At 36.8% G+C, this 27,744-nt stretch overlaps 2 protein-coding genes across 6 annotated transcripts in view; one reads left to right on the forward strand and one right to left on the reverse strand.

Moving 5' to 3' along the window:
* The first annotated feature begins 478 nt into the window (after positions 1 to 478).
* Positions 479 to 26,924, forward strand: SLC24A5 (solute carrier family 24 member 5). The gene is made up of 8 exons (XM_004751333.3): positions 479 to 638; positions 19,143 to 19,226; positions 19,320 to 19,423; positions 19,759 to 19,859; positions 21,558 to 21,841; positions 23,906 to 24,112; positions 26,010 to 26,111; positions 26,602 to 26,924. The coding sequence occupies exons 1-8, from the start codon at positions 479 to 481 to the stop codon at positions 26,922 to 26,924; spliced, it is 1,365 nt and encodes a 454-aa protein (XP_004751390.2).
* Positions 19,509 to 27,744, reverse strand: part of MYEF2 (myelin expression factor 2) — a 39,877-nt gene continuing 31,641 nt past the window's right edge. For 3 of the 5 annotated variants that reach the window (XM_045067658.1, XM_045067655.1, XM_045067656.1), the window contains one exon: positions 19,509 to 27,660. In XM_045067658.1, coding sequence (XP_044923593.1) covers positions 27,497 to 27,660 — 164 coding nt within the window. In that variant the 3' untranslated portion in view covers positions 19,509 to 27,496. The remainder of the gene's footprint in view (positions 27,661 to 27,744) is intronic. The other 2 variants (XM_045067654.1, XM_045067657.1) reach the window with 2 other exon arrangements.

Raw genomic sequence — 27,744 nt, forward strand, 5'->3', positions numbered from 1 at the left:
AAAAAAAAAATCTTCTTTCATCTTAGAAATTCTCTCTGCAACAGTGGAGGACTCTTCACAGGCCCGTGGGCAGCTTGGGCTCTGAAATGGGAAAATGAAATTGTACAGATATTAGGAATCTTTCTCACCAGAGATACAGTTTCTCTTTGAGGAGGAGGAAGGGTTCAGAATTCCCTTTTAAGAAATAAAGCAGACAAGGAAGAGTGATTTCGTGATTTTTTTTTTTTAATTCTTTCACTATCATCAGCTTACTTCATTAAAGCTCCTCTTTTGGGCCCCAATAATTATTTTTTTCAAAAGCTCTACATCATATTCAAAATGCCTTATACATTTCCACTAGGGTTCTTAAAATTCCATCTCGTGACCACACACTTAGTTTTCTTAAGAAATCTCTCTTTGTGGGATTGGAACTAGCGACACCAGCATACTTCAAATTTTCACCTTCTTTTTCTTACCAGGAAATAGCACCCAGTGTGTTATGTCTCCATCACTGGACTTTCCCGAAGGGTTTTTCACAAAACAGGAGCGCACAGATGGAGGCATTGTCATCTACTTCCTAATTATCCTTTACATGTTCATGGCCATGTCTATTGTCTGTGACGAGTACTTCCTACCCTCCCTGGAAATCATCAGTGAAGGTAAGTGGTTGAAAATCTCCCCCATAAGCTTCCGAAATGTGGTGCCACATGCGCATGGTTGTCTTTAAAACAGCTCAGCAACAATTTTGTCCGTCTCAGCTGGTAACAGAGCACGGACTTCTGTGTTGAGGGGTCCTACCTCAAGGAACGGGCCTGTGCGTGGTTTTTCTTGGTAGTTCATGTGCAGCGTGGCATCTTTAAATGAGCACCCAGCACTTATTATTACAATGGGTCTCTCCAGAAACTCTTTGTCTCCTATAATCCTGGCCATTTGTTAGTAAACTCTTCCAAGTTTGCACATTTGTGCCCTTGATGTGTACACATAAGATAAGGCCTTCCTAATGCTCATTTTATACTTTAAAAAACCTGCTGTTTTACTCTAAAACTGTTTCAATTTTTTTTTTTTTTTTAAGATAAGATGGGTGGTAAACAAATGACATTTTTCATTTCAGCCTTATGCTAGTAAGGAGACTAACTGGTATTTATGAACCAATAAATAAGTAATAAGTCCTGCATCTTATGTAAAGTGACTTCAGGTATCAGATAATTGTAAATTCAGTTATTAAACTTTAAGCTCAGTCACTGGTTTCTGAAAATAAGATCTGCCAGGCCAAGCCTCTTTCTTCTGTCCCCTCAGCCATGTAGATCACACAAGAATTCTGAGCATAGACCTTTCCTTGGAATCCTCGTCCCTTAAATCAGGATGTCAATGATGAGTCATGCCCTATGCAACAGAAGTGCCAGCAGAAATTTCCAGTCTGTCTCCAGCTTGGTTTAGTTGACTGAGCATGCTTACCTCAGAGAATGTCAAAGTTAAGGGTTAGGTGTCCAGCTGCATGCTTACAGGATTGTACAGAAATAGCATCCACCCCCAGCACCCCCATCCCCACCCCCACACACACTCTGCTAACATTTCTTCCCAGAGAAAGCTAGAACATTAACTCTCCCTTTTCCCAAGGCCCCAGCCCTCTGGCTCTGCTGAAATGCTCCTGATTTTCTCTCCTGTTCACTGTACCACTGCAGTATCCTTAAGACCTACAACAGGACCTGACAAGACCAGAGGCTCTCAACACATATTTGTTTTAAGAAAAAAAAAAATTCAGAGAACAGGTCAGTTTAAGTTTGTTATAATTATTATGACTTAACTCAAGTAGGTCTAAATATCATCATTTTTACATTGGTATTCCATTTTATGACCACCTTGATATTTTTCTATAAAACAGATTAAATTACTTTAACATAGTATTTTTACCTAGACTGATAAAATGCAAGGAAAAAAGTAAAAATCACCCAGAGATCCCCACAGTCAGCATCTGATGTATTTTCTTTCAGGCTTTTAGGTCTTGATATAAATACAGTTTGAGGTTTTTTCTTTTCGTCATATTTTATTCCTCACATCTTCCCATATTATTACTGTTGAAAAACGTGATTTTTAATGGTAGCATGATTTTGTAAATGATGAAAGTATCTAACACTGGGTTTTATATACAGTAGGTACCCAGTAGAAATGTATAATTTTTAAAATTATTTTCTTTGGACATTTGGAGGTTTTTTATTATTATTATTTCATGCAATAAAAGCCTGTACTTGTATAAAATCTTTGCAAAGTTCTCTGATCATTTTTTAAAAATTTTATTTATTTGACAGACAGAGATCACAAGGAGACAGAGAGGCAGGCAAAGAGAGGAGGAAGCAGGCTTCCTGCTGAGCAGAGAGGCCGATGTGGGGCTCGATCCCAGGAACCTGGGAACATGAACTGAGCTGAAGGCAGAGGCTTTAACCCACTGAGCCACCCAGGTGCCCCTCTGATCATTTTTTGATAAAGATACAGAGCTATGTGTATTTTGAGCTTTATTTTATACATTGCCAAAAACACTTCACATAGGGTATGCTAACTTAAACCTCCAGAGAGTGGAATAGCTTCTACTCTAGAAAACCATGAATAATAATATAATAAATGTTTTTGTAAATTGCCTTAAAAATGGAACTTCATTTTATAAAATTTGGATTTATCCTATTCTTTGTGAGACTGAACATTTCATGTTTATGGAAATTTGAAATTTGTGGTTTTTGCTTTTTGCTTTTTTGCCCATGTTCTAACAGGGGGTATTTGTCTTTTTATTATTGATTCCCAAGACTTTTTTTCATATAAGGATGTTAACACTTTTTCTAATATAATTTTATATCATATGCTTTTCATATTCTGTTGTTTGCTTTTGTATTTTGTGTGTTTCTCACGTTGAAGTTTATATATTTTAAGTGAATTTATAAATATTTTCTTTTATGATTCTCCTTTTGGTTTTTTTTTTTTAATTTTATTTATTTATTTGACAGACAGAGATCACAAGTAGGCAGAGAGGCAGGCAGAGAGAGAGGAAGGGAAGCAGGCTCCCTGCTAAGCAGAGAGCCCGATGTGGGGCTCGATCCCAAGACCCGGAGATCATGACCTGGGGTGAAGGCAGAGGCTTTAACCCACTGAGCCACCCAGGTGCCCCTCTCCTTTTGGTTTTATACTTCAAAAGACATTTATCCTCAGGTCAGAAAAATTGTCAAATTTTCTTTTACATGTAGTTTCTCTCTCTCTTTTTTTTTTTTACATTTATTTCTTTCTTTCACTAAGAATTTGACTATAGGTGCAATGTTATCTTCAGAAAGTTGACCCATTTTCACATACTAAATTCTTACATATAGATGTATGTACATCCGCTTCTATACCTTTTTTTAAATTTTTTTCAATTTATTTATTTTCAGAAAAACAGTATTCATTATTTTTTCACCACACCCAGTGCTCCATGCAATCCGTGCCCTCTATAATACCCACCACCTGGTACCCCAACCTCCCATTCCCCCGCCACTTCAAACCCCTCAGATTGTTTTTCAGAGTCCATAGTCTCTCCACTTCTATACTCTTAACTGTTGCAATAATCTCCCTTTTGCCAGGACTAAACCTTTAGTTAGAAAATCTAAATAGATCATGTTAATTATATTAAAATAAGAATTTTTTTTATTTTTATTTATCTTATTTTTTTAAAGATTTATTTATTTATGGTAGAGAGAGAAAAAGTGTTCAAGCAGGAGAAGGGTAGAGGGAGAAGGAGAGAGAGAACCCCAAGAAGACCCCATGCTGAGCTGAGAGCCTGACTCAAGGCTCAATCTCATGACCCTGAGGACCATGACCTGGATGCCTGGACTGCTTAGATGATTCAGTCAGTTAAGCGTGACTCTTGGTTTTGCTTCAGGTCATGATCTCAGGGTGGTGAGATCGCACCCCTCATCAAGCTCTAAGTTCAACACAGAGTCTGCTTAAGTTTCTCTCTACCTCTTCCTCTCCCTCTCACCCCCCGACTCCCGACCCCAGACTCACACATTGTCTTTCTCTAAAATAATTAAATAAATCTTTAAAAACAAAACAGAATAAAAAATAAAAACAGAAACTAGGAAATTCTAAATTCAAGGTACTTTGTCCCACCCTGAAAATTTCTCTTCCTGGAAAATAGAAAGTCAAAAAGTGTTGTTGGTTTTTTTTTTTTCGTTTTCACATTTCTAAACAATGACTTGACTAAAAGAATAAATTCATCAAGAATTTTGTTTATAGAAAAATTGTCTTGGGAGCAGTAAATAAATAAATAACTTTTCTAGGCCTGCAGCAGAAACTGCATTAAAATTTAGATTGCTACTTCAAAATAATCTTCATTAAGTGACTTCACAGACGATTTATAATAATGACTTCCACCAGGCCACTTGTGGAATTACTCTGAAACATCATCAGCAGACAAGTGAATCACTCTTTGCTCTGAAATATGGTAACAGTAGATATTATAAATGTGTAAATTGGTATTCAGTCCAGAACTGGGTCCACAATTCCAACATGTGGGAGGTAGGGTAGGGAGTGCAGTTCCCCCAACATCAAGTAATTCTGACACTATCTACCCAAAAATAGCGTCTGATTCCAGAATGCCCCCACACTTGGCCCTCACTGCCTTCAGATGGCGTCTGCAAGCCCAAGTATTACCTATGCTTCTGACTGACTGGCTATTGATTGGGAGTTCCAACAATCTCCTTCTTGGGTTTTGGATACCAGGCATAAGGCTAGGTTCTCACCTATACTTCTGGCCAATGGGCTATCAATCAGAGGTTCCCATGACCTCCTCCTTAGGTTCAATTAATTTGCTAGAGTGACTCACAGAACTCAGAGAAACATTCTACTTACCAAATTACTAGTTTATTGTAAGAGGATATATACTCAGAAACAGCCAGAGGGAAAAGATCATGCAGCAAGGTACAAGGAAGGGGAGCAGAGCTTCTATGTCCTTTCCAGACATGTCACTCCCCCAGCTCTTCAAATCCCATCTTTTTGTTTTTTGCTTAGGGAGGTTCCATCACATAAGCATTGACCACTGACAACTGATTCAGCCTCCAGCCCTTCTCCCTTCTCCTTCCTCTGGAGGCCAGGGGTTGGGACTAAAAGTTCCCATCCTCTAATCACGTGGTTTGCTTCCTTGGCAACAACAGCCATGCTAGATAGTGTCCAAAATATGCCTCATTAACATAACATAATATATATATATATATTTTTTTTTTTTTAACACTCACAATATCACAGCCCACTTCCTGGTCTTTACACACATATTCCCCTTATGGCAAAATAATCATGGCAGTCCAAAGATACTGGCCTATTACCAGACTCTCATTGGTAACTACCCAGCCCACTGTGCTGGTCTCGATCACGGATAGCAACACCAGCAAGCGTCTCTCCCTCAGCCCATTCCTCATCACACAGTGTAAGGCCACATGGTGCACAACTAGTGAGCTATTTTTACTACAAGCAATAAAGCTGAATTCACTATTAACCCCAATTTGGCAAAGGGGGGAAGGTACACCCTATCCCCCCAGGCTCTCAGCAATCATAACCGAAGTGTTAAAGACATGGTCACAGTTTCTGGCTTTTCATCCTCCCTGCTTCCAGCCCTTGTAGCTGCAGTCCTGGTCTTGGGACCCCCTGCACCTAGCAGGGGGACAAAACAAACAAAACATAAGTTGCAGCAAAGTGCAAAAGAAGGAATTCCAACAGCTCCCTTTCCCGCTCTTGCCCAGACCTACCAGAAACCAGGAAGCTATCAAGCGGGGCCACCCCTTCAGGACTCCGCACTTTTAGGGTAAGCACACTCTGGGGATGGCTGGTGAGCCAGTCCTCAGTACCTCTTTCTTCCCCCGTTTTCAATAACCAGTGTTTCAATCGCCCATTCCAATTCTCCATCAAACTTATCTCTCTGCCCATTGTTGGCTGTTAGAGGTTGCAAAATGTGTTCTTGGCCTGAAGGAACCATGCAATTATCTTCTGCTGCTATTGTTTTATAGTATTTTGAGTATTTGCATCTACTACCAAGGAAGCAACACCCAGTCTGGAAGCAGCAAATACTCCTGTCAGGCAGGACCCATTTGTAGCCCCCGAAGGTTACCAGCATCAATCTCACTTGCCAGCTATGTTCAGGACCTTTCCACCAGGGAATCTGACACATAGCTGTCTCTGTCTCTCTTGTTGGCAGGTAGGACAGCTCTTATTGGCATTTTGTGCTTCAGAGGGTGCAAGAAAAATGTGTCTGGCTTCAGCCCATCTTTGCACTGCTGCAGACTCTCCTGTCTAGTCATTTCATGGACCCCCAGGCAGCCATCTCCAGGGAGCACAGTGGGATATCTACTTATCTATTTCAATCACCCTCCAGACTTAGGGCGTTCTTCTTATAGGCTCCTACTTTACGCACCTTTCAAATTTTCATAGTGATTTCCACAGGGTTATGTCTTATGTAGACATATATTTAGTACCCAGGTTCCTATTGCCTTTCTAATCTGACCATATGGCCAGGCCATTGGGCACTGCCTTGGAAACTACTCTTCTCCATCACTGCCCAATTTATCCACACTTGCACATAAGGTCCTCAGTGAGGGGTCAACCCAAGGAACCCTGGCCCCTTCATCAACCTTTAATTTGATTCATCTGCCTAACTACTGCCTCAAGTGGTTGCTGGTCCATTTTCTCATAGTAACTGCTACATTCCAGTTTTTATAATTTCTCCATACAAGGTAAATAGAACACATGTGTTTGGGGTCCTTTAATGATGGGTGACCAATAGGGGGTCCCATGGGCCCACCAACCTTAGGTAACACTCATTAAAACCTTAGTTTTAACCCAGTCAATGTCTGCTTTATTCATCCCATTTCCTTTTTTTTTTTTTTTTTTTTTTTAAGATTTTATTTGTTTGGTCAGAGAGCAAGCACAAGCAGGGAGGGGGGCAGCAGGCAGAACAGGCAGAGGGAGAAGCAATCTCCCTGCTGAGAAGGGAGCCCAATTTGTGACTTGATCCCAGGACCCTGGGATCATGACCCGAGCCGAAGGTAGATGCTTAACTGACTGAGCCACCCAGGCATCCCTATTCATCCCATTTACTAATAATCATCTAAAGACTTCCACCCTGCTGGGACAAGTCCTACCACTTTCTCCTTTCTGATTCCTTTGTTTTTCCCTTTCAATATTTGGCTTGTTAATGTATTTCTAAATAACCTTCTAGAAATTTTCATTCACCTTCTTGGAAACAGTCCCTTGGCATTCCCCTTGGCCTCTTCCCATTTTCTTATTAATTAACCTAATGTTTTCATTAGCATCTGTAAGACCCATGCGAGGAAGCTCAGCAGATTTGATATAGATTCCCTATTTTTCCGTTTTGCAACAATAAGGTGATATGGGGTGCTCATGAAGGCTCCCTTAACCACAGCATCTGTCATGACATGGGTAATGGACATATTCAGTGGGTGAATACCCTAATCTTCATAAAGCCAGTCCCACATGGCATACATACAAAGCATTATCAACAGCTTTATCTGGGATGTCCCACTTGATATTCATAGGGAAAACTGGGCAGTCTGCATTCTCAGGGTAAACAGACCATTCCATGTCTTTTATCCAGTCCTTCTCTCTCTGGAATAACTTCCTATGTGTATGGATCACATATAGCCACCTGTAATTTTTTCACAGTGAGCTAGCTCTATGTCCCATTAACAACCCGAACATGCTCTTTCAATCTGCAGCGTCCAAAACCAGACACAGCCTCCAAACCACCCTTACAATGCCCTTAGGAAAGGTTCCTCAGGAAGCTACTGATACCAATACACAAAACGAAACAATTCCTTCACACTATACCCTCTGGTTTCAATGGTTTCTCTTTTTGCTGTTTTTCTCTATTGACCACTTTCTTGGCAACCAGAGGTCTTAAAAGTACTTTCTGATACCCCTGTGTAATTCTCCCCTTGCTGGGAGGCTCTGAGGCTAGTAGCCTATGCTCAGACTCACTGAAATCGAAGCTTGATTTAGCATCAAGATCTGGTCAGGCATCCTCTTTTATTACAGATAACAATAACTAAAGGGTAGAATATTTTGCCTTTTCTCATACTTCACATTTCCTTATATATTAAGTGAATCAACCACAGGAGTTGGATCCATCTCTAAATTCCTGGTAACTTTTATCTTTAGTTAACTTTTACTCTTAGTAACTGACCACAGCACAGCTGCGGCTCCATACCGTGGGTGACCACATAGCCACCCAGAAATCAAAGGTTCCTCATTCCCTGTCCTTTCACCTTTTCTCTTTCCAAACCAAATGCTTCTGTGAGCCAGGGTCATTCTAGCAAACCCCACTTCACTGACGCCAAACTAAATAGGTTCTGAACCCAATTCCAATGTATATGCATGGGGGTGGGGGTGGGGGAGGGTTCCCACACCAGCAAAAGCAATGCTCAGACACTAGCACGGTGTCCAAGATATCAATTCAATTCTGACAGTATTTGCCTGGAAATAGCATCAAATTTCACGGGTTAAGGGCTCAGGCCTACAAGACCTCTCTCCCACCCCCCAACTCAGATGCCATTGCAAACTTGTGCTTCTGAAAACTAGCTATAGATTGGGGATTCCAACTGACCCCTCCCTGGGTTTCAGACACCAGTCATAAGCCCAGGTTGTTACCCCTACTTCTGGCCAACAGGCTATCTATCACAGATTCCCACAACTTCCTTCTTGGGTTCAATTAATTTGCTAGAGTGGCTCACAGAACACAGAGAAACATTTTACTTGCTAGATTACTGGTTTATGAAAAATAATATACATATATAATTATATATAAAATAAATATAAATATAATAAATACATAATTATGTATAATTATATATTTGTTATATACTGGTATTATAAAATGACATAATAGCCAGATGGAAGAGATACATGGGGCAAGGTATAAGGAAAGGGCATGGAGTTTCCACCCTCCTTGAACCTCCACATGTTCACCAACCTGGGAGCTCTCCAGAAAACTTCTTTTGAGTTTTATGGAAGCTTCATTAAATAGGCATGATTGAATAAATAATTAACCATTGACATTGGATCCAGCTTCCAGTCCCTCTCCTTCCTAGAGGTCAGAGGTGGGACTGAAAGTTCTAACCCTCTAATTACAGTGTTGGCTCTTAGGTGGGGCCCACAAGTCACCTTGTTAACATAATGAAAGATGCCTTCATCGCTCTCAATACTTAGGAAATTCCAAGGGTTTGGGGAGCCTGAGTCAGTAACTATGGCTCAAGACCAAATATATATGAAAAATACATTTTGTTCATATATTTTCATCTGAATGACCAAATATATATTTCTTATAGATCACAATATCGCATGTATGAGTGATGGATGCCCACACTGCTGCTAAATCTTCTTCAGCTGCTAGGAATTGACCCTGGTCTTGAGTACTGAAAATACCTGGCAACAAAATGAGATAGAAATAGTGCTGGCTAGATTCATTTTTTAAGTGCCTATAGATTAATTCTGTCATTTCTCTGTTCAAGGTCTAGCATACTCTCATCCAAATTAGGACATCAGCAATAAGAAACAATTTCCCTGAAATTTGTTTACAGACACAGAAACTGGCTTCAGAGAAGTCTGCAAATGCTTTATATTTCCCCAAGTTCTTTGATGAGCACTGAGTTGTAATAATTCCACCCATTTTGTCAACTAATAAGGATTAATATAATCCTGAAAACAGTTTACTGAAGCATTCCACAATGTGATGGAGGGGTTTTATTTATATATTTATTTTTTAGCTATTTATCATAAAACAATTATAGAAGACCAAGCATGGTTCTAAACTAAATAGAGATAGTTTCATTTAGTCTTCACAAAAACCCTACCAAATCAGGACTATAGATTGGTTTTACTGATGAGAAAACTGAGGCTCAGATGATAACTAATTACTTAAGATTATACAGCCTGGGGGCACCAGGGTGGCTCAGTCGGTTAAGTGTCAGACTCTTGGTTTCAGGTCAGGTCACGATTTCATGAGTTGTGGGATTGAACCACAAGTCAGGGTCCTCAATTAGCGGGCAGGGGGATCTACTTGAAAGATTCTTTCCCTCTGCCCTCCCCCCCCCCCAACCTCACCAGTGCTCTCTCTCTAAATCTTTAAAAAACAAAAAAACAAAAAAAAAAACTACACAGCTTGGACCCTGCAGAGACTGTTCTCTCTAATGCCAAAATCCAAGAATGTTCTCAATTTTACACATTCTTGTTTAAGGTTAACTGCCATAATATGGTTATTTCGGAAGTACCATTCTATATAAACAGTCTTAAGTGGCATTTTCCTCCCAAAGGAATGGAATTTTGACCAAAACAAAAAATACATCAAATACCCATTGTTACTATGGAGGAACTATAGTACAAAATAAAGAGAATCTGCTGAATTGCTTAAATAAAAAATCACACTCTAGCTGTCCAGAGCATTTTACCTTAGAGATAAGATCTGGTTTCTGAATTGAGAAATAGGATGAGGATTCAGGGAAGGGGTTAAAAGGTGTCATCAGAGGTGGAATATTATCTGAGATCAAAGAAGCTAGAGACAACGGGGTAAAGAACATACTTAAGGGAGCTCCCTCATCCCTGCCAGCCGTGTTCCTCTAGACCCTAGACCCATAATTGGTGGACACACTGAGGTATGTGGGTGACAGAAAAATGGAGACAGAGACAGCTCATAGAGCTGTGTGCCACGTACAGGAGGTAATATAACTAAACTGCTTACACAAAAACCTAGAACATAGTAAACATTCACAAGTTATTCATTATTACATAAGAATAGACTACAAAGACTATAATCCTTTACTTAGCAAAGATGGAAGTGCAGAAGGTGAGTGATCGAAGTCAATATGAATATATTTGGGGCAAACACCAAATCTAGGGAGCATCTGCTAGAGCCTGAACACCAAGTTCAAGGCAAATAAAAGCAAGTACTACCTTCACAAGCTAGGAGGTAAATTTATGAAATCCACTCTTTGATCTAATAATCCATGCGGTAACTTAAATGATACTTCTTTGGGATATTCTGTTTAGGGTTCCTTTTACTTCTTTTATGATTTTATTCTATCTTTAGCAATCTTTCCTTGTTTAAAAAATGATATCTTTAAAGTATATTTAATTTAAATATAAATTAATATTTCATATATGATATAAATTAAAAATACAAACCATATTAACTGTTAGCCCAAAGAGGACTATTATCTCTCATCTCTATAAGCAGTCCAATTTTAGAAACAACAAAAGTTCAGTATAAAGCCAAAATAAATCCTTTTTATGTGCCCTTTTGATAGGTAATGGGGACTTATTTAACCACAGTTTAAAGCAGCTTTCTTTACCTTTTTCCAAGCTAACTACACAGAAAACTGAGAATGCTTTATGACTGGTCACTTGATACAGCCCAAAGACTACCATAAGCTCGCTAAGACACTTTTCTTTTTAAATGTTACACTAATATACTACTCAGAAACGCTAATCCCTCCATTGTGCTGATCCTTTGAGGTATAACATGTCTTAAGTGAAAATTATCTTAATAAGGTGTTGGGGAAACGTACTTAAATAAAATATTTAATTTTGTATTAAAAACTTATTTTGTTCATTTTGCTTTGAACTAATGTTTGCCCATGTTCAATTTCAATGTTATGTCTCAGAAAGAGTAAGAAAGAAATGCAAGTTTTAAATCCACATAGAATTGGTTCTAACTTGATAAAATTGAAAGGGAGTTTAATAATTCCATGAGTGTGGCATTTGGATAGCCTACAGTTTCATGGGATTGTTGGATTCTTAATCCTCATGAAATTTACAGAGGCAAAGCCTTCCCAAAGAACAAAGAGTCTAAGAATAGTGCTTCCTTCCTGACTCAAGGGCACTCATCCTTCTCTCAAGAGCATTTCCATCCTCTTTTTCTTTTCCCTCTGACCTTAAGTTGTGGTTCCCCTGGATTTGCATCTAAATCTACCCCAGGTGTATGGATCTAGATAAGTACCCAGTCATCTGGGTATTACCTGAGTAGACTGCAATAGCAGAAACATACAATAACAAAAACAACAACAAAAATAAAACTATGCATTCATATCTTCACTTTACCTACATGGATAACGAAAGAGTAGCTTCTTGGGAGTAAAAAAGAGCTAGGTGCCTATCCCATCTCTCCAATTACTATCTATGTGACCGTGGGCAAGTTATGGAGCCAAAACTGAGGTAACTGTGAGGTTACGTCTTGTGCATGTGTTATATGATAAGCTTAGGAAAGTTGGAAATTAATTATAATATTATAGGCCTCAGACTCGGGGTTTGTGGGAGTCCTCTTAAGTGGAATTACCTTCAAAGCATTATATTATATTATATTATATTATATTATATTATATTATATTATATATTGCATATAAATTACATATTATACAGGGTTTCAAAATTTATGGGTAACTATAAAGAACTCAAAATGCTTGTATTTATTGTTAAAAAATCACAGAATATATATATATATATATATGTACACATATATATGTAGCGCATTGAGAAGCTAGACATTTATTCCAAAAATCTAAAGTTTTACTCAAAATTTTTCTAAAAATACATTTGAAATTAATGTCAGAAGCAGTTTTGCAAATCACAAAAAAATATATCAGCTTGTTGTCACACTTCATATTGGACCCAAAATAAAACTAGACAGGATGAATACCATCCCAATCACTAGATTTGGGTATGAATGACCTTTGATTGGTTCCAAAACTCTATTCACAAAGCATAAAAATTTGCTATCACTGGGGACCTTCTAAAACTGAGCCAGAGGGTGCCAAATTACACACACACATATATATATAGCTTATGCTTATAGCTCTTATCAAGACATGCATCATGGGGGGTACCTGGGTGGCTCAGTGCGTTAAAGCTTCTGACTTTGACTCAGGTCATGATCCCAGGGTCCTGGGATCAAGCCCCGCATCAGGCTCTCTGCTCGGCAGGAAGCCTGCTTCCTCCTCTCTCTCTGCCTGCCTCTCTGCCTACTTGTAATCTCTGTCAAATAAATAAATAAAATCTTTAAAAAATATATGCATCATGAAAACAGCTGTAAATATCTTAAAATTATAGCAGTGGTTAAAACACAATGGCAAACATGTGACTCTTCCCCTTCTATATTTCCACTCTATCTCCTAAATTTTCAATAATGTAGGGGTTTTTTATTAAAAGAAATTTATTTAACAATAAAAAGTGGTATAGAGTCTAAAAGAATAGAATCCATATTCTACGTTTTGATAAAAATTGATAAAATTAGAAGATACCTCAAAGATCATGTCATCCAATGCTCCATTGTACAGACAGCAAAACACAAGTCTTGTCTGAATGACTTGTCTGAAGTCTCATATTAGGGCAGGGCCAGAATACAGGTCTTCATTTTAGTTTAAAACTCTTCCTACTGAATTATATTTCCAGAAGAGAGTTTTCAAAAACTGTTATAAGCTTTTTAACATGGCTCCAGAGAAGACAATATGCTTAAGAGAAAGTCTGATGAGTTTTGGTCTAAGTCGTGGTACCCATGGACCACAGTTCATTATCATAAATAAAGGTGCACTTTATTTAAACAATGTAATGATATCTAAACCTATAAAGAAAACTCACCTTGAACAATCTTCCTATATCCTGAAGGAAATGTGATTATTCCTTTAGAGTAATAAAGAGGAAAAAAGTAATAGCTCTAAGGGAGAAAAAAACCAGAACAATTATCTTCAATAATAAACTATAGCAGAGAGAAATGCTACCCAAAGGTCAGCAAAGACAAAGTCAGTCTATTCTAAAGTTCAAAAGTATAAACCATTTTACAAAATATTCTTAGAACCTTAAGATATAACTTGTTAAAATATCTTTGAAGCTTTATATATCCATCTTTACAGAATCTTTCCTTTCATAACTCAATTATTTGAGTCCAGTGAATAGCAACCAGCTTTATTGTTACTGTCTTTTGATAGTAGAAGTGTTCAGAAGAGTTACTTATTTTTCCACCTTGCAACAAACAACTCAATAGATCACCTTTTCCTCCTGAGACTGAATTTTTCTAACGAAGCATTCTTCAGCTAGTGTTAAGCGGCTGAAGATTCTTCTGGTCATTCACTCTTCAGCTGTACCGAGTTTGGACATTTAGTTCAAAATAATGCATCTTTCTTTTTCAACTTCATCCACATATTCTCAGGCCCTGATTTTATTAGAGAACTCATGATAATCCAATATCCAGTATCACTCAATTGATACATCTTCTGGAATATTCTGGAAAACTTCCTAAGTACCCCTGAGTCCTAGTAACTATTATTTCCCCTAGGAAAGACTAGAATGGAGACAGTAATACGCCCATGCCAAGAATCACGGAAGAAAATAACTCAGTTACCCATCATGTTATAATTGGCTTGTCTGAGTGCCATTTTTATACTAGGTTTCTGTGATAAAACAGACATAGCATTGGATTTAGAAACAATAGATTCAGGGTGTATGCCCAAACTCCTCACACTGAAGATCCTCACTATCCATGTAACTGAGGTCCCTGGACCTGTGTCTTCATCTGTAAAAAAGAAATACCACCACTCATATCTGAGGATAAATGAGATGATTAAATTATGTACATGAAAGTGAATTGTATACCATGAATGTAAGATAACATTTACTTCACTCCTAAAATGAAAAAAACTTAACACAGAGCAATATGCCTTATCATGTCCTATTTTAAATTTTATGGCCAATTGGTCTTACTACAGATCACAGGGATGAATAGATGGATAGATTGACTGTTGATGGATAGGTAGATACTCTAAACAGCAAAAGAAATGTTATGAAATCTGTTCCACGAAACATTACTTCACTCCCTTCATTCATCACTGCAACATGTTCATCAAGCAACATGACCAAAGGCAAATAGTGAGGAATCATTCCAGCTCTTCTAAGAGGACTTTTCACAAAATGGCTCAGCCTCCAGTTAGTCTCTCAGACCAAATATACCCCATGAGAGAAATGATGACCAGGGCTGGTTTATCACTGACAGGCAGTATGTGGATGACTTTCCAAGCACTTCCTGTATCTTTCAAAATAAAAGCCAAAATCCTTGCTAAGATTTACAAGTCTTGCCTGATCTAGCCACTTACATTATCTCCTACTGCTATCCCTTTACACTCTTTATTCCATACATGCCAGCCTTTTTCTGTTTTTTGAACACACAGGCTAGCCTCTAGCATCCAATCTTTACACACTCCTGCCTTGAGCACTCTTAGCCCAGGTACAGGCACACCTCAGATGGTGGAGGTTTGGTTCCAGACCACCACAACAGAGCAAATACTACAATAAAATAGTGAGTGAAATCATATAAAAGTTATGTTTACATTAAGTGTGCAGCAGCATTATGACTAAAATGTTCATACCTTCATTTTAAAATGCTTTGTTAAAAAAACGCTAACCATCATCTGAGCTTTCAGAGCATTATCTTTTTGCTGGTAGAAGGTCCTGCCTCAGTGTTGATGGCTGCTGACTGATTGGGATGGTGGTTGCTGAATGCTGGGGTGGCTGTGGCAATTTCATAAAATAAGACAATGACTTTAGCCACAATGATGGACTCTTCCTTTCATGACCAACTTCTCTGTAGCATGCAATGCTATTTGATAGCAGTTTACCCACACTAGAACTTCTTTCAAAATTGGAGTCCATACTCTCAAACCCTGCTGCTTCTTTATCAACCAAGTGTATGTAATATTCTAAATCCTCTGTTGTCGTTTAACCGTCTTCAGAGCATCTTCACCAGGAGTAGATGCCATCTCAAGAAATCACTTTCTTTCCTCATCCATAAGAAGCAACTCCTCATCCATCACAGTCTTGTCATGAGATTGCCACAATTCAATCGCATCTTCAGGCTCCACTTCTCGTTCTAGTTCTCTTGCTATTCTTACCACATGTGCAGTTACTTCTTCCACTGAAGAAATCATCAAAGTCATCCACGAGGGTTGGAATCAACTTCTTCCAAATTCCTGTTCTGTTGATATTTTGATCTCATCCCATGAATCATGAATGTTCTCAATGGCATCTAGAATGGTGAATCCTTTCCAGGTTTTCAATTAACTTTCCTGAAATCCATCAGAGGAATCGTTATCTATGGCAGCTATAGTCTTACAAAATGTATTTCTTAAATAATAAGACTTGAGAGTTGAAATTACTTCCTGATCCATGGGCTGCAGAACAGATGCTGTGTTAGCATGAAAACAACAGTCATCTTGTACATCTCCATCAGAGCTCTTGAGTGACCAGGTGCATTGTCAATGAGCAGTTGTATTTTGAAAGGAATATTTTCTTCTGAGCAGCAGGTCTTATCAGTGGGCATAATATTCAGTAAACTGTGAACACAGGCCAAGTAGATTTAGCATCATTCTTAAGGGCCCTAGGATTTTCAGAATGGTCAATGAGCATTGGCTTCAACTTCAAGTCACCATCTGCATGAGCTCTTAACAAAAGTCAACCTGTTCTTGAAGCCTTGAAGCCAGGCTTTGACTTCTCCTCTCTAGTTATGAAGAAAGTCTTAGATGGCATCTTCCTCCAACAGAACAGTTTTGTCTACACTGGAAATCTGTTTAGCGTAGCCACCTTCATTAATGAACTTAGCTCAATCTTCGGGATACCTTGTTGCAGCTTCCACATCAGTATGTGCTGCTTCACCTTGCACTTTTATGTCATGGAGATGGCTTTTCCTTAAATCACATGAACCACCTCTGATAGCCTCAAACTCTTCTACAGCTTCCTCATCTCATTCAGCCTTCATAGAATTAAGGAGAGTTGGCGCTTTGTGGATTAGGTTTTGACTTAAGGGAATGTAGCATCTGGTTCGATCTTCTAGCCAGACTATTGAAATTTCCTCCATATCAGCATTTAGACGGTTTTCACTTTCTTACCTTCTGTGTGTTCACTAGAGTAGCACTTGTAATTTCCTTCAAAAACTTTCCTTTGCATTTGCAACTTGGCTAGCTATTTGACCACAAGAGGCCTACCTTTTGGCATATCCCTGCTTTCAACATGCTTTTCTCACTAAGCTTAATCATTTCCAGCTTTTGATTTCAAGTGAGAGATGAGCAACTCTTCCTTTCACTTGAACATTTGAAGGCCATGGTAGGTTTTTTCACTGGCCTAATTTCAATATTTTTGTGTCTCAGGGACTAGGGAGGCCTGAGGAGAGGGCGAGAAATAGCAGAATAGCCAGTTGGTAGAGCAGTCTGAACACATACAATATTTATCAGCTAAATTCACTGTCTTGTATGAGTGAAGTTGAGTATGGCAACCCCAAACAATTCCAGTAATAACATCAAAAATCTAACACAACACATATTTCACTTGTGTTTCTTTTCACTAGAATGAAAGTTCCACAAGAGCAGAAACTTTTGTCTATTTTTTTCTGTCCTATTCCTAGCACTTAAAAAAGCATCTGGCATAGTAGGTACTCAGAAAGTGTAACAAATTAAGTGAACAATAGCCAGGTGTTCAGTTATCAATGGCTGCTTAACCAATCACCCCAAAACTAGTGGCTTAAAACAACAATCACCATATTACCACTCACAGCTTTGAGGGTTTACTGGGCTCAGCTGGCAGTACCAGCTTGAGGTCGCTCATGCAATGACAGAAGGCTGGAATTATCTTAAACCTTCCTCCCTTTCACATGTCTGGTGTCTGAGATGGGTAAATTCAAATTTTGTGGGTTGAAATAGTTAAGGGTACGTCAGGCATCTCTGCTTCTGTATGGTTTCTTCATGAGACATCTCCAGTACATCCATCTCCGTGGAAGTCGGGAGTTTTATGTGGTGGCTCGGGGCCCTAAAGTAAAGGTCCCTAGAGAGAATCATGATAAAGTTTTGTCAACTTTTATGTCCCAGCCTCAGAGATATTATGGCCCTGCCATGTTCTGTTACTCAAAGCAGTTACAGAACATATAAACTCTACCTTTTTTTGGTTGGGGGGAGGGCAGGAAATGGAAAGGTTCTCAAAATTCACACAGATGCAAATATTGTAGCCATCTTTGTAAAATACAATCTGCCACACCAAGAATAAAAAAGCATGCTATTTCTATGGGCTACTTTCTAGTGTACCAGCAAAGCCCAGTTGGGCATTTCTGATGCAACCTGTTTTGGCCTCCCCAAAGCAAGTTTTCAACATGGCTTTCTCTTTTCCTTCCAATAATAGATCCCTTAACTCTAAAATTGAAAGAGCCAAAAGTTTCTTAAGACTCTTATCCCAGGGCTGCTAGGGGGACGGGGGACAGGAGAGGGTGGTGGGGATATGGACATTGGGGAGGGTATGTGCTATGATGAGTGCTGTGAAATGTGTAAGCCTGGCGATTCACAGACCTGTACCCCTGGGGATAAAAATACATTGAATGTTTTTAAAATTAATTAATTAATTAATTTTTAAAAGAAGACTCTCATCCCAGCAATCACCAAAGATAAGGAATTTCCACACTTGTTAAGTCTGAGGGATATACACAAACTATTTGAATAGTAGTGTTTTCTCATATTTCCTACTCTAGAGCCGTCTTAATGGTTTTATGTCTTGAATCAATAGATTCTAATTATACAATAGTAAATCTTTTTGGTTCCTAGTTAACCAGTTTCCTCTCATTTGTAATGACAAGGTTGAAATTGCCAATTTGTGAATAAGCTCCTTAATTCAGGTTCACTTGCAGATCTTAAAAACGACCAATATTTACTTCTTCCTCCTGTTTCAAATTGGATTAAGACTCCTGAAATACTTTACTTTCCCAACTCCTATTGGAGCACTGTTGGCAGTGTTATTTTAAATAATTTATGCTGTCACTATACACCTACAAGCCATACAGCTAGAAAAGAATCTTTTCTGGGTCCTAAAAAACCCTGTATCTTGGCATTTACAATACCGAGTCTCAGCATAGCTCCACAAGCCCCTGGTCTTCTCTCCCTTCCTACAGAACCATTAAGTAATGAGTTCACAGATAAAGTAAGGCACTGGATTCCTCTTTTTTAACCTATTTTATTTTTCCAGTTTAAGTCACTGTCAGTGCTTTTCTATGAAGCTATAGATTTGAATATTTAGGTATAAAGACATACTTTCATTTGCCACTTTAACATAATTTCATTTGTCTTCAGCCCTTGGATTGTCTCAGGATGTTGCAGGTGCAACTTTTATGGCAGCCGGTAGTTCAGCTCCTGAATTAGTTACTGCTTTCCTGGGTAAATATTGCTCCTTATATTTTCTGCTTACTCAATGTGATTTTCTCATCTTCAAGTCTAGTAACACTTACTTAGCAATTACCTTGCTCATAGGTGTATTTATCACAAAGGGAGATATCGGCATTAGCACCATCCTTGGATCTGCAATGTATAACCTCTTGGGCATCTGTGCAGCTTGTGGCTTGCTATCTAATGTGGTATGTAAGAAAACATCACTCAACATGTTTATTGTTTTGACAAACTCTTAAAACTATTTATAATCTAGAACAAAGAAGGCACTAGTAATGTGTTCAATCAAATTTATTAATCAGTAGAAAAACATGTATTCCATTAAAGTTTACCCACAAATAGCTCTTGGTCAAATTTATGAAAACAAGAGTAGGCTTTAAAACACAATTTTTCTTAAAATTCCTTTCTCTAAGCAAAATGCAAAAGATAACAATATTTGGCTACAAACATACAATTTCAGTATCACACTAAGCATGTACTTAAAGTTACAGTGTAATGGAAACAGTAAATTATCATTTTACAGGTCTCAACGCTATCATGTTGGCCCCTATTCAGAGACTGTGCAGCATATGCAATTAGTGTAGCCGCAGTTCTTGGCATAATATTCGACAACCAAGTTTACTGGTAAGCTGGAAATAATTGTTACTCTTATGTAAAACACAACTTCAGAGAGTATTTTATGAAATTCCAATGCTTTAGCAATTTTTTTTTTAACTGAGATCTCAATTATCTGCCACTTCTGCACCATTTTCCTGGATGCCTCTGAGCTAACTTCCTCATCACAGCTGCTGGTTGGGCTTTCCCATCTTTAAAGTTTCTATAATCATGTCAATCTCCTTGTCTCACAATTACTGAATATTACCAACCTTCCTTCTTCGCACTACCTGTTCAGAAAGTCTCCCCTTTTGTTGTCTATTAAAGCCCCAACAGTTGGGTTTTTCAACTACTGGGTTGTTTACCTTGCCTTGGTTAGAAGTGGTCATGGTCACAAGACTGGAGAGAAATGATGGAGGAAGTAAATTTTAAAATCTTCAGGTTCTTCCAACTTTCTCTCTGATGTTCATTTAGCAGAGGAATTACAGCCTTCTTCCTCTAAGAATCAACAATATTTAGGTATTAATAATTGTTTGCCTTCTTTGTAAACTCCCAATATCTTGCTGTTGCAAGAAAATGAAAAAAAAGGGTGAATCAGTGGATAGCTAATAACTTTTTCAACTAATAAGAACCAAGTGTTTAATAGGTGTTTAACACTACGCTAGGAATCATAAGGGATGGAGAGGAATATATAATGCACAACCAAAGAGGTTGTGCATTGCTCAATGCCAGAGGATACCAGAAAAGAAGAAAAAACAATGTAAATGGCACCTTTCTGGAATACTACAACTTAGCAACCCTGCAAAATACCTGCTAACAAGAAACTTAAAATCTAGCAGGGAGAAAAATTTCTAAATGAATCATCCTAAAATCTGGTCTGTTTCCCAAAGAAAGACCAATGGATATAGTAGGGATCCTTCTGGGACCCAGCAGTCATCTCTAAGTGGACACTGACAAGGATAGTATCCAAGCTTATGCTCCCTCCATTAGGGAAATCAAGAACTCTGTGCTTCCAACTGCAGCAGAAATTCACTGGCTATCAAATAAAAGGTAAATGACAGGTGCAAATATGATATTAGCCAATCATAACTCTTTAGGAAATCAGAGCACAGAGTAACAGTTCTCAGGGCCTAAGGTATAATTTTATTTTTAAGACTATCCTCGTCTTCTTGTGAATACATGCCAAATTTAATTACATCAAAATAAAAAAACTCTGTAAACTGAGAAGTCCCAGTCAAAGACTCATATATTCTGAATATTTTACACAAAATTCTTATATGGGATTTGAACAGACTCAGTTGAAATGAACTAACTGATACTATATTCTTTTATAATTACCATACATTTTGGGGAATATTTGCTGCCAATGAACAGAGATGGAGAATGCCCATCACTATTCATTAACTTTTATTCTGAAAATCTACAATTATCATTTTCAAAGCATTGTTTATGCCTACAATTTATAAAGAATCTGTAAATGAAGACAATGAATTTATAATTCTTGGTTTTATTTGAAATATAGAAAGGACTCTTAAGCTTTTATCAATTTATAGTAAAGCTGTAACCAAGCGAGGATGTATCCATAAAACCAATATACACCTAGAAATGTTCTTTGCTTGTTCTATTGCTATGCTATAAAATTATTAAGCAGATATGCCCAAAGCTATTAACGTTTTTTAAAAAAAAGTGTTTTTAATTTTAAAACACACAAATTTCTCTGATTTATAGGTATGAAGGAACTTTGCTGCTTTTGATATATGGATTATATGTTTTGGTGCTGTGTTTTAACATTAAAATTAACCAATATATTATAAAGAAATTCAGTCCTTGGTGCACCTGTCTTGCCCAAGCTATGGAGGAGAGCAGTGAACAACAGCCACTGATGGGATGGGAAGATGAGGGTCAGCCATTCATCCGTCGGCAATCAAGAACTGACAGTGGGATATTTCATGAAGAGTCTGGCTACTCTCAGCTTCCTTTAAGTTTACAGGATCTTAGTCAGGTTTCTGAAGGTAATAAGCACATCATGCCCACTATTGAGTCTATTCACTAGAAAAACTTAAAAACTCATTTCAATTCAGCAATTACTATATATACTTATGTAAAAGATACTGTGGAGATTCAGAAATGACGAAGAGGTGGTCCCTATCTTTAAGAAGCTTCCAACGCTGTAGAGAAAAAAGACAATAGCTAAAATATGAAGGTTTTAGTACTATAAAAGAAAAAAGTGTAAGTGTAGTTCCTAAATGGGACAGATTGTATAAAATTTGATGGCTACATTGAAAAGATTATCACAGAGAAGGGAGTATTTAAACTGAGCCTTGTAGAACTGATCAAATTTCAGCTGATGACCTGATTTATGAACAAAGCTACATAAATAAATATGTAATGTGTATAGTAACAGCTATAGAAGTCTATTATGTAAATAATGTAGAAGTAAGAGTATAGTCTGTATTTGATGCCAAGGAATTAATATGAGCAAAAGGCCTATTCAAGTACTAGCATACCTAGAGCACAGAATGTACACAGTAAGGAAGCAGAGAAAAGGTAGATAAGAAAGAACAGGATAGTAAGAGTCTTAAATGCTTTGTAGGTTTATGAAGCAGGGAAATTTGAGGACAAAAAAAATGAAGGTCTGTAAGAGGCTACTAAAAAAGCTGATGTTTGGTAGATGCCTAGACCAAAGGAAAGTAGGAATAAAAAAGACAATGCAAAGGAAGCATCACCAAGACTAGGCAATGGAAGGACTACATGGGACAAGAAAAGGGAGGAGAAAATTCTGAGGCTTTGTTCATGATTGAGAAAAAAGAAATACCACTTATAGAAACTTGGAATTTAGAAAAAAGGGCTGGTGTGGGAAAACATAAATAGTTGAGTTTTAAACATGCCATCTGAAGCAGCAGCAACACATTTAGGTATTTAATAGAAGTCAAATTCATCCATGGCCAGAAATAAAAATTTTTGTGTTAGTTTTTTACAAAGTGGTTCTATGAAACAGATTCTAAATTTATCTAAGTACATTAGGAAGGGAAGTTATTCTTTTACTACCTTAAAAAAAAAAAGAATTTTCCCCTTTTTACAATAATTATAGTTTTTAGCCTTTCAAGTGCTAGTGGTATATATTGCCAAGTTAAATTTTATAACAATTCAAAAAGAACCACTCTAAATTTTTTCATTACACTGAGATTACATCTAAAATTTACCTAGTGGCCTATTGACTGGGGCTTGGCAAATTTTTTTCACTGAGTTATTTTCCCAGCATTAGTTGTAATGTAATTTGATCTAATATATGGGTACATTCTTTTGTAAATGCTATGCAAACTTTAAATAATTTTAAAGTGAATGCTTATTTTTATCCAATCTATTATTGTCTTCCATTAATTTAATAAAACAAATTGTATAAATGAGCATACTCGAGTTTTTTAAGTTATATTGTAGATTCCAAGCTAGTTCCTATTTTCTTCAAGGTTCTTCTTAAGAATGGTAGTGAATTCCAAATTTGGTAAACTAATGGAAGAAAGAAAAATGAAGCAAGCCTCCAAAACTCACTTACAATGAGAATTAGGATGGAATATTCAAAACTTAATAAAAAAGATTATGCTGTAATTATTTTATACCTCCTAAGTATGCATTATCTGACACACAGGGCAGGCTAGAGACATCAACAATACTGGGGAATAGAAACAACTATAATAGCTATAATAGGTAGAAGCCAGATTAATCCCATAAGCAAAAAAAAGTTACTAAAGACCATCCACACTGTAGAAAACCAGAGAAGTCCAACTGACACTTCATAAACATTATGGCTAATATATTTAGTGAATGATCCAAGATTATTTTGATGGATTTAAGGCCCCAAATCAAGAAACACTGAGTATTACATTTTATACTATCTGCCCTAAAGTCTCAGTTAGTTTCTTTTTGCCAGCAGTATCAGTAATGAGGTATTCAAATGTTTTAAATAGCCTCTTAAAAACTGATACAGCTAATTTATTTCAATATAGCTTTCTAAATGGACATTTCCAACTTAAGTGGCCATTAGAAAAAACTCAGAATCATTTGTTTTTCCTCAACAGATCCACCAAGTGTTTTCAACATGCCTGAAGCCGACTTAAAAAGAATTTTTTGGGTACTATCCCTTCCTATTACTACCTTACTTTTTCTAACCATACCAGACTGTAGAAGAAAGTTTTGGAAAAATTACTTTGTAATAACATTTTTCATGTCAGCACTATGGATATCTGCATTTACATATATCCTGGTTTGGATGGTCACAATAACTGGTATGTATCTTTAGCATAAGAGCACAGTGTAAAAAGAAAATAATCAGTTTTATAGAAGAACAAACTGCATATACTCACAAAAAGTAATCTAGCTACAGAGGAAATTTCTCTCTCAGCAAAAGACTAAAGAGATGTGCTACTTACAAAAAGATTAAATATTAATATACCAACAAGATCATTCAGGGTTTGTAAGTTGCATATTACATATCAACTATATTCCCAATATTATACAGTTCAGAGTTACAAGCTACAGGATCTTCTTATAAATGAAATCAAATACACAGGATAGCTTTCTACTGTGCTAATAATTACAGCACATGATATGGGGTCCACAATATACTCTTTATATTGAATTCCATTCCATAATGAAAAATATAGCAAGAGGCCAGCATTTTGAGAAAACGATATATGCTCACTGTTTAACTGAAATGCACTTTATTTTGCTTTTTAATATGGACATATAAACAAACTATGAAATGGGTGAAAAGGGTATAAAATAAAATTTCAATTTAGGTTTCTACTATCTTCATGACTAGAATTTAAATATTACTGCTTGGCCATAATCCATTCTAGTCCCACAGGACTCCAGAAGAAAAAACTGAATATAAACATGGAAAAAAAAAAAAATCAAGAAATTTCTCCCAAAAAGTTTAGCCCGAATGGACATATCAGAGGTGAGCAAACTACAGCCTATGTGACCAAGTGACCAGGTCTCCTGTTTTTGCTAATGAAGTTTTACTAAACATTATCATGCCCACTCATTTAATTCATTTATACCTTATCTACGGATGCTTTCACACTACAGTGGCCAAGGTGAATAGCTGCAACAGAAACCATATAGCCTGCATAGCCTAAAGTAATCACTACGTGGCCCTTTACAAAAAAAAGCTGATCTCTGACTTTTCACAAATTAATATATGACTTAGAATAGCATGCTAGCAAGAAAGCACTATTTTTTTTAATGAGAAAGATCAAAAAGTCCAATTAGCTTGCATATTAAATCTCTTCAAATTTTCTCAGCCAGAATATATTTCACAGTAGGAAATCAGGAAAAGAACAAAATCAAGTACTAGATCATAAAACAGCCCCCAAGATGATAAATATTACTGTTATTTATGTACATATGAACTCCGGCAAACCAGTAACAAAAATTAACAACCAATTACAATTCCAATATCAATATATAAAGCATGCAATAAACAGCTAAAGTTCTCTCAATTGACAATTTAAGAAAAAAAAAGATTCTAAAGTAAGTTTTCAATCACAACATTAGAAGAGCAGTTACATGTACCTTTTTTTAACTTCCCTCTGCTTGCTTCCCAAAATGAACACATATCTGAAAAATGTTGAACTGATACTGAATTTACCAGAACAGGACCATAATGTTAGGAAGACTCCGAGTAGAACCCTATTTTGTTTTCCTTTGTTTAAGGTAGATCACCAAAGTACGTACAACTTAAAAAATGTATACCATGTAACACATTTACAGGTTAAAAATAGCTATAAACAATTTGCTTAATTCTGATCACTTTAAGAAAATAGTTTGAAAAGCAGAAAATGACCTATCTTATTAGCATATATTAAGCAATGGCCTTGATGAGATAACAGTGAACATCTAAACCTTCTGTAAGTATATCAGGTAGGGGAATTATTCCTTAGTAGAATTCTATTAAATATCTTTAGATATCTGCTATTAAAAATTTGTGCTACCTGGGCTACCCAATTTACCAATCTTATTCAAATATTTTGCTAGGTAAAATTTAAATACATATTGGTTGTGAAATCTAAATGTGCCTATTTTCTTTTTGTTCAGGAAGGAAATATCTGAAGTAACTGCAGAGAATGGTTATTGAATTTGTAAGATTTGCAACTTGTAGTATATCTCTGTTAATTACAGGGGAAACATTAGAAATTCCAGATACAGTAATGGGCCTTACTTTATTAGCAGCAGGAACAAGTCTGCCAGACACGATTGCAAGTGTATTGATTGCAAGAAAAGGTAAGAGCTAGGTCCCTCAAGCTGCAATGCCTATTCTACAAGGCTGGCTGAAATACTGAGCAAAGGTACCTTTAAAAATATTTATTTCCTCAGTTAACATACTTTGAAGAAAAAAAAAGAGTGACTCAAATAGAAGGGTTTACTATTTAATAGCAGAGTAACTTCACTAAATCTAATCCCCCAAATAATATTCATCTGAAATGTGCATCAAATTGTAATAAACCATATTAAATCAGAATGAAAAGCAACAAGTAATCTACAGACCTTATTGAAAAATGATTTAATAAATAAAGATAATTATTAAATAAATGTTAAGACTTTAAATACTAATCCCCAAATTAAAAAATACAAATTCAGTAAGACTTTTGCTCTAATATAACAATTTTCCAAAACCAACAAACAAAAAAGAATTTCCAGTGTTTTTTTTATGAAGCTTATTAATAAAATACAGTATTGGTGTGCACATTTTAACAATATGCTTTTTTTGCAGGCAAAGGAGATATGGCTATGTCTAACATCATGGGATCCAACGTGTTTGATATGCTTTGCCTAGGTGTTCCATGGTTTATTAAAACTGCATTTATGAATGCATCAGCTCCTGTAGAAGTGAACAGCAGAGGACTAACTTACATAACCATCGCTCTCAACATATCAATTATTTTTCTTTTTTCAGCAGTTCACTTCAATGGCTGGAAACTAGACAGGAAGTTGGGAGCAGTCTGCCTGTTATTATACTTGGGACTTACCACATTATCAGTTCTATATGAACTTGGAATCATTGGAAATAATAAAATAAGGGGCTGTGGAGGTTAACATTAATAGTGTTATGTGGAAAATGTGAATGATGGGAGAGGGAAGAGAAAGAAAACTCCCATTTCTTCATTTAAGTATAATAAAAAATATCCTGAACTAAAACTTACTTACAGTAATTCTTTATCACCAAAGAAAAGTAATTTAAAGCCAACCAAAATCACATCCTAATTTGTCTGAGCCCTTTCTTTCAAGGACAATTACATATATAAAACAGAAGTTTTGGGAAAAATCATCTATGTTTTACCTTACAATAAGTTGATAAAAGCTGAGGAAACTTGAACAAACAAATCCCACTATGTAGTACTGAAAGTAACAACAAGAAAATGGCTTATTTCATTAAAAACAGTATAACCATTCATTTAAACTGAATGACTGACTTGCTGTCTTTAAAAACCCAAACTTGAGATTAACAAAAATCACAGTATATTTAACACTATACTGTTAAAAGCTGGTGGGAGTTTTAAAAGTTCATTTTTACAGCTTTTATAAGCATACAGTATTACTAAAAAAATGACTTTTTACTAGGAGATTCAGCAAAACAGATGTAAGAATGTTCCAACCGTGGTTTGAAATTATGCATTACGATCCAAGCGAACATCGATTTCTCTGCCACTGATTTTTATGCCATTCATTATTCTGCAGGCTTTTTCAGCTGATTCTGGGGAGTCAAATCTGACCGTTCCACAGCCTTTTGACTTTCCGTTCTCCATTTTTATTTCTGCAAACATTACATGACCTGTAAAAGAAAAATTACATAATTATTACTCAGCTTAAATGGGTTTCATTTGACTGCACAGGTCTGAAATTCCTCACAGCCAAT

The sequence above is a fragment of the Mustela putorius genome, unplaced genomic scaffold, assembly GCF_011764305.1.
Source record: "Mustela putorius furo isolate JIRA1106 unplaced genomic scaffold, ASM1176430v1.1 tig00003898_pilon_pilon_pilon, whole genome shotgun sequence".
Lineage (NCBI taxonomy): Eukaryota > Metazoa > Chordata > Mammalia > Carnivora > Mustelidae > Mustela > Mustela putorius.

Coding starts and splice junctions, on each gene's coding strand:
- SLC24A5 (XM_004751333.3), top strand. CDS start 479: ATGTCTCCATCACTGGACTTTCCCGAAGGGTTTTTCACAAAACAGGAG. Junction 639..19,142: donor CCTGGAAATCATCAGTGAAG/GTAAGTGGTTGA, acceptor ATTTGTCTTCAG/CCCTTGGATTGTCTCAGGAT. Junction 21,842..23,905: donor TCTTAGTCAGGTTTCTGAAG/GTAATAAGCACA, acceptor TTTCCTCAACAG/ATCCACCAAGTGTTTTCAAC.